This window comes from Botrytis deweyae, assembly GCF_014898535.1.
Source record: "Botrytis deweyae strain B1 chromosome Unknown BDEW_009, whole genome shotgun sequence".
Lineage (NCBI taxonomy): Eukaryota > Fungi > Ascomycota > Leotiomycetes > Helotiales > Sclerotiniaceae > Botrytis > Botrytis deweyae.
In genome coordinates, this window is record NW_024066216.1 from 1,149,601 (window position 1) to 1,159,480 (window position 9,880).

A 9,880-nucleotide genomic window follows, 5' to 3' on the forward strand; every position below is an offset into this window, starting at 1 on the left:
GTGTTCAAGTTAGTTATGACTGTTGTCTATGATAGTGTTCTTTGAAATCAAACAATTGATCTCCTTCGTCAATGTTTTTATTCTTTTGCTTGTCTGGTTGTTGTTCCCTTGGCAATTTTCTGCAAACAAGTCTTGTCTGCAAGTGGAAGACACTGGCTGTTATGCAACTAACCTAATCAATGTAATGAATTTAGTTCCACCTCTTGACAACTGGTCTTCTGTTTGCTATCGGATCTTTGCTTGATGCTTTACCAGGAGTTCTCAACTTTCTCAACCCAAATCTGCTTCTTAAATAACCTTTAGTCTTCTACTCTGCACATCTAAATGAGCACCCACTGTCAACCTCATCTTGGGTTTGCTTTGAACCTTTGATATCATAGAAATGACTATATCAATAAATATGTTATCAGTCTCTTGCCTGCATCTTTAAGTAGTTTTTGTAAAGCTGAAAAAGCATACCCACGTAGATGGCGCACTGAAATTGAACTCACAAATATCACAGAAGCATCAATTGGCATCTTTTCTTTAACTTTATTCAGTTCACCTAGTGAATAGTTTCCAGTTTTAGGATGGTTTGTCTCGGCCCAAGATGACTCGGTTATCTCCGAGGCTCAAACCCCCTCATTCTCATCTCTTACCAAGAAGCAAGATCTGGAGGATACTTTTGGTTTGTTTACCTAAGCTTCAAAATTCAGGCAATGAATAATTGATTGGAAGCTCTAAGACTACAGCAGGGGATTTTAATTTTTCTTTTAACTTCCCAAGTTTTTCAAAATCGGACATTCAGAATAACACCAAGAATCCCTTAGGAGTGATTCGAAAAATGTGTGTTGACAAAGCGATGGACTTCTAAACCATTGGAGCAAATTTCTGTCATAAGATACACTTTGAAATTTAGCTCCTTTGTCCTTCAGTTCCCAATCTTTTCACTCTCGTAATTAGAATCAATATTTCATCGGATATTGATTACGACTATGAGGGTGCTGTATAGCAGCACCCCTGTACTTATATTTAGTCGATAGCTGCTATATTTATACCAAATTCAATTATTCAGCAATATATAAACTTTCTTGAAAATGGTTTAATTTCTTTGTCGATTCTATAAAAATAGACAATAATTTTTTTTTCGATAATCAATTTTCACATCTTAAATTGAATTAGTTATAGATTTTATAACTATGCTAAAACATTGAAGTGAAGTAATAGAATTCTAGCGAGAAATGACCCATGATCAAATAGAAGTGGTAGGTAGCCAGTCAGTTTATCGATACGGCTTCCGAGAATTTGAGCATGTGTATATAGGTACTTAAACAATCTACATTTGAACCTTCTACTCGATTCATCATACAACCTACATCTTAATTAAGGTCTTTTCCAAATTGCAACTGCTCTCTCTTCTCTACGACTAAGCTTCCGACTCCATTAGGAATCTCAGAGAGATCTTGTGATTAAGTCAAGCTCTTTCCACACCTTCAACAACAGAACCAAGCCGTTTCCCAGGAACAACTTAACTATGTCCTTCTCTAATTCCTCGCAGGTCGCAGAACCTAAAGCAAGCCCCTGTTTCAACTACCAAGCACCAATACCAAATAATACAGGAAGAAAGGATGGATATTTGATCTTGCCAAACTTCAACACATCCACCGGCCCAATCAATCAAAAATTGGCCATAATAAAGAACTCAGAATGTCCAGAGCTACTTAAAGTAGCAGGTCACACAAGCAAAGCAGAAGATGAAGCTGCTTTTTGCCATGAAATGTTTTTCAACCAGCCATATTATGTTGCATCAGGACCCGAAGACAAAGATCCTGTCTTCACTGCGCAATTTTTCGGAGAGAGCGATGTCAAGAATATCACACTCGCGTACGAAGCCATGAAGGAGGCTCGCGAGATAGCACACCGAAAGAGCGCGGATCCAAACTCCCGAAATGATGTATCGGAATTCGAGCAGCGAATGATCGGTGGCTCTAAGAAGAAGATTCTTCAAAGGAGGGCATATGTCCAAGGCTTCACAATCACACAGCAGCAGGACGCGATCTGTGCCGCGCAGTTAAACGCAGCGATTATCGAAAATGCCGAGTCGATTGGAAGACTCAACCAGCTTATCGCAATAGCTGCTGGCAACCTGCTTGCAAATTGTGTGCCAAAAGAAGTGTTAGCTCGTCTTGCCAAACAGGCAGAGTCTGCTGTCCCTATTACATTTGGGCATGAAGATAACAAATTCTTCTGTAAGTATCACACTTCATCTGTTGACTTCTGTGAATATCGCTGACTATTATTAGCAACTGTCCAATACAATTACTCCGGTGTAGATATAGCATCCTTGGAAATGAGCCTTGGTAATTTTGGCGCTCTACATATCGATGGACATGACGACTCAGCAATGTGGACTGTGCTATTAGTATTGTCAAATATACCCGAGAGCTACTGGCCTGGCCGGACATTTGTATCTTCGCTCCGGATATATGCGACAATGGGACCGATGACTGCATTGGTATTTAAGGCGGTTCATCCCCATATTAGTTTGGGTCCAATTCCCATGGGCGAATCTAAGCGTCTGCGATATGCATACCTGCCAGAGAAAATCCATATAATGGATTCCGTACTCTACAATCAAAGTAGGTTAGTGGCCGTGTGCTACCCTAAGGGAACGGTCATGCGCGAAACTCCTGCCCTGCTCCGTCGCTCGACGCCAAAAATTCTTCAAACAATCAAAGGGGTTCGCAGCAGTCTCCCAGAAGCACATCCAATAGCAATTGCGGCTTTCGGAACCTTGAGGAATCAGATGGAGTTTCTGGCAAGATTAGAAGCTCATGATAAGGTTAAGATGAACCGCATTAATCCATGTTTGAAGATGCCCACGGCAGACTTATTTGTGCAGCTGTGGAGCTGGGAGGAGAATGGTGTTACTATGAAACCAAGGGTTTCTCGAATTCAGGCAGTTTTAGACGGTGACGGAGAAACGAAAGAGTGGTATGAGGATTACTCCAAGAAGTGCGATGCTATTCTGTCGATGAAGTGGTTTGATGGCAATAAAAAGACGGAAACTAATTGGGTGTCTACCGAAAATGTTGGGTCAACTTTTGCTCATTTGGATCCCCTCGCATCAACTGCTGCTAAGCCTCTTGAAGAATTCAACAAGTGGGCCAAGAAGACCAATAATCTTCCAACAATCAAGCAAAACTATGGCAAACTTCCCTACCAATGTCCCAACTGCGAATTGAGATTTTCTACCAAACAAAGGGTTAAACTTCATCACAACCTTGCACACATGTACACATATGAGTGGCAAATGCCCCAGCCATCAGTTGATCCAGCCCATCAAGAGAGGAACAGCGAGTTTGAAGAAGAAGGAGAAGAACAACTCGCGGAGGAGGCTGGTATAGAGGACGAGGAATATCCGAGAGAAGAGGGACCTATTCTGAAAAAGAGAAAGAGATGAGGCATCAGATGACGGCGGATTGACAGTATTAGCATGATAATTTTTGAATCAGACGAAAAAGAGAGATTATGTTTGATAAATTTTTATATGAGATTCCGAACATGCCAAAATGCACCCTGATACTACCCGACACGTGATACGGTGTTAGCAAGTTAATTTTTAACTTTGCGATGCCATCAAACACCCATGTATCATCGAACAGCTCGCTTTGTATCAATCTTATGAAACCTAGGTTTTGGTGTGCTATGCACCAGTCATCAGTGAGCCCGAAGCTCACCATGATCTTTTGAATGTTTGAACTTGTATTGTGTAGCCTACATAAACATCCTATCAATCTTCGACAAGACATACTATTTTCTGATTATAGCATTCATGATGAGATATCCAATTCCGCTACTATATAAGTCTTTACTTTGTGATCGTCGTAACACATCGAGAGCAGTACCGTGTGCATTTATCAACATATATAGTATCCGGAACTTGGATAGTATCCACGAATATCAAATGAAATCATTCTCGTAAACTAATGAAGTCTATCGCAAAAGCCTGCTCATAACTTACGTGAAAAATTGTACAGAGAGAAGGGGTAGGTATGGAATAAAGAATCGCATGCAATTTTAAACTTTAAGTATTATTCATAGTCACTTCACTGAAAGTGCACATTCACAACGATGTAATCCAGTGAAACATGGTAGACCTGTGTGTACGGCTTTTCAACTCAAGCCCTGTACGGTAAATTTTACCCACATACGCTCTTCAGCCAAGTTGGAAAACAGCATGTACATAGCATGAACTTGATCTGATTCACAGATACCCATATAAACCTTCACGACATTCTCAATCATAAAACAAACTATAAAGCCATCCACCAGAACAGATAACTTCACGAAAAAATAAACAGAGAAACAACAAACATAAAATTACAACATCCATTCAGTACCAGATCAAGTCACATCAAACGAGAAAGACCTCCGCAAACTGAAGTCAACGAATCACATTCAACCGAGTAAATCTAATCCAATTCCAACAGTTTCAGCCAGATAAACAGATCAGATATATCAAACAGCCCAAAATGCCTGCAGATTGGCGAACTGATAAATCTGGAAACGTGAAGGGGTTTATTAGGAGAAAAGGCGACCCCAACCCAATGAATTGGGGATATGAAGTTGATGATAAGGTTTTGAGTCATCCAAAGGCTGGTATGATCAAGACTGATGTGTCGAAACCCAAGAAAGATGATAAGTGCAAGAGCTGTGAGAAGAAAAAGGAGAAAGAAAAGAAGAAGAAAGAGAAGAAGGACAGTGCCGGCGGTTGTCTAGTATCGTAGGGGATCGTGCAGAGAGGGGGGAGGCTATAGATCATGATGATGTTGGTCGTTGGGGTTGGGATAAGAGACTTGAGTGAGAATGGTTCGAGGGAATGTAGAGGAATGAGAGAATGGGATAAGGTCACCTGTCTGTGCATGATCGCAAAGGGATAGGATTTTGGGACTAGATCGTTGGATTTCTGACTGGTGTGTCCGAATTATATACATGGGTAAGCTATTTGAGCCCCCTGTTTCGTGGGGAGATATATCCCAGCGTCAGTAAACACGTAGAATAACAGGAACATACTTTGTATTTACGCCAATCGCATATATCACGATTTTTCGTTTCATAATCCGCGAGGGTAGTTGGTCGCTGAAGGGTACGATGGGTTACATAGAGCATCGATAATCCAGTTAATCGTAAGGGCCCTACCGCCCATGTAGCTCGTAAGGACCCTGTCGTGTGTCAGAAATCATTGATTTGGTATGCAGTAACACAATAATCCCTAACCAAAAATGAGATCAGAGTCATTAACTCGTGGGAAGTCTCCAAACCATCCAAACAACCAATAATGTGGCGCATTGTCACATACCCTATCCCATTTATTCGCTGTGAACTCGGAAATAAAAGATTCACATCACAGCTTTACTAAATACCTTCGAATCGTGATGAATCATATATAAAGAACTTCTTACTTCAGGTGCTGCAATTAAGAAATTACACACACCATCTTTGCGTTTACATCTTCAACTTCTTTACCAAATTTTGAAACATACTTGCTAGTCAAAACGTTTTGCCCAAAGGCCCCAAATCGACTCAATATGCCTGTTGCAAATGTCTGTAAACTCAGGACTTGTCCGCTCGAATATGGAATGGTACATTACCAGCCTACTCTTTTTGGAAATGTGTTTTACCTCGGCATATTTGCTGCTCTTCTCATCATTCACATCATGCAGCTATGGCGTTGGAAAGCATGGAGTTTTTCGTGCTGTATGCTTACCGGTCTTGTCCTCGAAATAATTGGTTATCTTGGCAGAATTCAAATGCATTATGACCCGTTTGCTTCGAATCCATTTTTGATGCGCGTCTTCCAGTTACAACCACAGGTTGCATATTGCTGACTATCAAACAGCTACCTGATATGCGTAACAATCGCGCCCGTTTTCTTTACAGCATCAATATACATGACCTATTCTCGCATACTTCTCCACTATGGGCCACATTTGTCGAGCTTTAGCCCCAAGGCTATCTCTATCACTTTTATGGCTGCCGACTGGGTCGCACTTATCCTCCAAGCAGCTGGCGGAGCAATTGCAGATACCGCTGCGACAAAAGCCGGGATGAACAGTGGGACAAATATCTTGGTCGCAGGGCTGAGCTTTCAAGTATTTGGCTTGATCCTGTTCATAATGACAGTTGTAGAGTATGCCTTCAAAGTAAGCGGGGAGAGAAGTCGAAGGAAAGCAGCCAACTGGGCGGCAGGCGAAGGTGAAATAGGGGCAAGCGAAAGAAAAATGAGGTATCTCTGCTATGGTATGTTAAATTCCAATTTGTTCTTCTTAATCGTTTCCATACTTCATTATCTCCATCGTCCCGAACATCCGACTTACAATTCCCTCATAAATCCTTTTCCAATCTCTGCCTTAGATTGGAGACTAATCGCACGACCTGATGTGCTTGTAGGTCTTACTGTGGCAACTGTCCTCATCCTTATTCGTTCAATATTCCGTGTGGCCGAACTTGCTAAAGGATTTAAGTCGAAGCTTGCCAATGAAGAGGTTCCTTTCATGATACTCGAGGGAGGAGTTATGATATCGGCTACCACAATTATGACGATCTTTCACCCCGGATTAATTATCAAGGGGAAGTGGAAAGAATCCGGCTGGGAATTGAAGGGATGGAAGAACGAGCGGAATTGATCAGATACGGGGGCGAAGGGGAATATAGTGTGATGTGAGTTGGATGGAGTATCAAAAATTATGCCAGATACCTACATATGTAGAATGTTTCAACGGGTTTGCTATTGACTTTGCTGAGGAAAGTGACATATTCTGATAGAAGTAAAATGGTTGTTGTTTTCAAACTTAATACAACATAGTTATTCGCAGGACTTGAAGAGACACAATAATTGTAGGCAAGATACAGATTGAAACCGCAATCGCGGAATATTGACACTTGATGGAGACAACGAGGAGAGATAGTAGTGAAATATGTCAGGAAACGCTTACCTGAAATGGTCTAGCTTGAGGCTAGCGGCCGCACCGTTTGACACGGGAATATCGAAGATTTTTTCCCCCTATGATGTAGAAAGAAGCATCATATCAAAACAGCAGACGGCCCATGAATATTTGTCGAACAGTTGCTCCAGCAAGAAAGACCTTGAGAATAGGCAATTTTCAAAAGAGCAAAACTTGTAGTGGCCAGCTGTACCGATCGAGAGAAAGGACTACTCCACACGTGACTATGGATGGTCCAAGTCATGTACGTCTGGCCTGGAATTTGCTTGATGGCTCTAACACTCTAGTAGGGTCATCATGGTCATGATACACATGCCATGCCTCCACAGGCAATTTGTGATGCTTACAAAAAGTATCAGAGGATGAGTGATGCGGCAGTGAACGATGATCTCGAGATCGTGGATTTCACTCGTGGCTTGACTCCCGAGCAGCAGGAGAAGTTGAGTCCGGTGGGTGTAGTTCCCTCGGAATTAATTGCTAAAGCGCAGAAGGAATTCATGAATACTGGGGCCGAAAATGATTCTGGCTTTCCTGCGGCATGCACCATTTATGAACACAGCGGATTTCCGGGTAAGCTTGACTCAAATACTTGTAAAGCAAAAGAGTAGGTAGCTAACTTTCTATACAGGGTTGAGATTACTTCCTGCACTCCTTCCACCGGAGACTCAGTCTTTATTTGTGTCCCGACTCCTTCATCGTGAATTGTCGAATCCTCTGCACAAGACAAACTTTCACGATGATTATGATATACCCTACCCTCCACTTGACTCTTCTTTTTTTACTTATCCTCACCAAGCCAAGAACCAAGTCTTTGCTCCTAAAGATCCAAACTCAAGACATAAACCACTCAATGCTGCACAAGCTCTCCAAAAAAAATTCAGGTGGCTAACACTGGGCTCTCAATATGATTGGAACACCCGAGCTTACCCATCTTCTTCTCCAACTCCATTCCCAACTGATGTCTCTCGTCTTGTTACCACATTATTTCAAAATGCCTTTACTCCAGAATCAGGAGTCGTCCTAATGTACTCGACTAAAGATTTCATGCCGGTGCATAGAGATGTTTCCGAGGAATGTGAAAGAGGGCTAGCGAGCTTCACGCTCGGATGCGATGGGTTGTTTGTTATTAGTAGAGATGTTAGAAAAGGAGAAGAACACATCGATAACAGGGAACAGGATTTCGTTTGTATACGGGTCAGGAGTGGTGATGTGATACAAATGGGTGGAGAGACGAGATGGGCTTGGCATGCTATGCCCAAGATTATTGCAGGCACTTGTCCACCTTGTTTGGAAACATGGCCTGTGGGATCTACGGAAGAAGGGAGAGAACCAAAAGAGTACGAAAGATGGAGGGGTTACATGAAGGGTAAGAGGCTAAACATTAGCTGTAGGCAAGTGTGGAATTAATTTTGCATATATGCTTTGATCAAGATAAGTGTTGTATTACATGTATCATGACCAGGTTCTGTCTTGGTCTTGGTTGATTTTGGCTGCGCTGTGGGTGATACAGTACAGACCAATATCAATCTTCTGAAGCTGCTGGTTTACATCTTCATATCTGCTATTTTGATACTTCAGCCCTACGGTTAATCGATCTTCAGAAATTATACGGCATATAGTGATATGATTTGTCATTCTGCCGTACAATCCATTTCTCTTTTTACATATAAGGGTCTCTCCTTTCCGCCGATCCTTCATTTCTTCTACATCTGATCTTGATATCGCTCTGATCATAAATATCAACTTTATTGATAAATCAATCACTTTAACTTCCAGCAATTCTTACAATGTCTACCAAAATTGGCAAAACTTTCACACCCTTTCGAAAGCTCCCACTCGAGCTCCGCCTTATGATTTGGAAATTGGCAAAGCCAGCTGGTCGAATCATCGAACTTAATCTACTCGAAAGATCTGCCATTAGAGAAGAATGGAACTTAGATCAATCTCCGCAAGCTCCTGGTCAGTCTGATCAGGCAGAGAACGGCGACGAAAAGCCGGTCAGATACAACAAATTGTGGGGCTTTAGATCAAACGCTTCAATTCCAGCACTCCTGCTCGCGTGCCGTGAGTCGCATGAAGTCGCATCGATGTGGTATCCACGAGTATTTCAATGCTATGCTGACAACCCGGAAACATTGAAATTCCCTCCCGCTATTCAAGGACCAGGTTCAGTCTCACTCCCACAGACGTACTTCAATTTTGAGGAGGATACACTCTTCATCACGCCCGACACGTTTCGTCCCAGATATAATGCTGAAAATGCAGAAATAATAAGACGCCTCTATAGTCTCGCGCGAGTCCCAGGACATACTATACTCGGGGTCTCCCGGCTGGTATACGATCCAGATTTCTTAAGAGTTGAGAACCTTGCTATTCAATTGACTTCCGATCAATGGAATTTTAACTGGGACGCTCATGCTGATTGGCTGGCTAGATGCCTGGAGCGTGGATTTCGCGACCTCAAGACGCTTACCATTGTGGTTGACCATCATGTTCTATCCCCTCGCTGGAGAGCAACGCAGGGCGTGAAGATGTCGAAAGAAGATAGAGCAAATCTTGTATATATGGATGAATTAATCGATGTCCAGGATGCCTGCCGTTTCTACCACCCCAATCGCCCTATTCTTGAGCAAGAAAAAAGAAAGTGGACAGAACCAAAACCTAATGCCTCTCATTTCACACAGACCCATATCAGAAAATTGACTCAAAACATGATGGAAGTTCTCAGAGAAGAGCACATTAAAGCTGGTAAATTGATGTGGGATCTGCCAGAGATACAATTTAAGATTGTCCTTCCCGCGAAGATTAAAGCAAATTTAGGTCGGAACATGCGGCGATACAAAGAGAGATTTGCTGGTTGGCAAAGAGAAGCTGCTTCCAAGTCGAAAGAATAG

At 42.2% G+C, this 9,880-nt stretch overlaps 4 protein-coding genes across 4 annotated transcripts; all 4 read left to right on the forward strand.

Moving 5' to 3' along the window:
- Positions 1 to 1,513: 1,513 nt before the first annotated feature.
- On the forward strand, positions 1,514 to 3,442 carry EAE98_004970 (uncharacterized protein; the record flags this gene model as incomplete). Its single annotated transcript, XM_038952591.1, has 2 exons — positions 1,514 to 2,228; positions 2,283 to 3,442. The coding sequence occupies 2 exons, from the start codon at positions 1,514 to 1,516 to the stop codon at positions 3,440 to 3,442; spliced, it is 1,875 nt and encodes a 624-aa protein (XP_038811241.1).
- A 1,072-nt stretch (positions 3,443 to 4,514) lies between these two features.
- On the forward strand, positions 4,515 to 4,769 carry EAE98_004971 (uncharacterized protein; the record flags this gene model as incomplete). Its single annotated transcript, XM_038952592.1, has 1 exon — positions 4,515 to 4,769. The coding sequence occupies one exon, from the start codon at positions 4,515 to 4,517 to the stop codon at positions 4,767 to 4,769; it is 255 nt and encodes an 84-aa protein (XP_038811242.1).
- A 1,164-nt stretch (positions 4,770 to 5,933) lies between these two features.
- On the forward strand, positions 5,934 to 6,668 carry EAE98_004972 (uncharacterized protein; the record flags this gene model as incomplete). The annotated part of the gene is made up of 1 exon (XM_038952593.1): positions 5,934 to 6,668. The coding sequence occupies one exon, from the start codon at positions 5,934 to 5,936 to the stop codon at positions 6,666 to 6,668; it is 735 nt and encodes a 244-aa protein (XP_038811243.1).
- Positions 6,669 to 7,089: 421 nt separating this feature from the next.
- On the forward strand, positions 7,090 to 9,880 carry EAE98_004973 (uncharacterized protein; the record flags this gene model as incomplete). The annotated part of the gene is made up of 4 exons (XM_038952594.1): positions 7,090 to 7,230; positions 7,277 to 7,556; positions 7,615 to 8,352; positions 8,763 to 9,880. 4 exons carry the CDS (start codon positions 7,090 to 7,092, stop codon positions 9,878 to 9,880), a joined length of 2,277 nt encoding a protein of 758 aa, XP_038811244.1.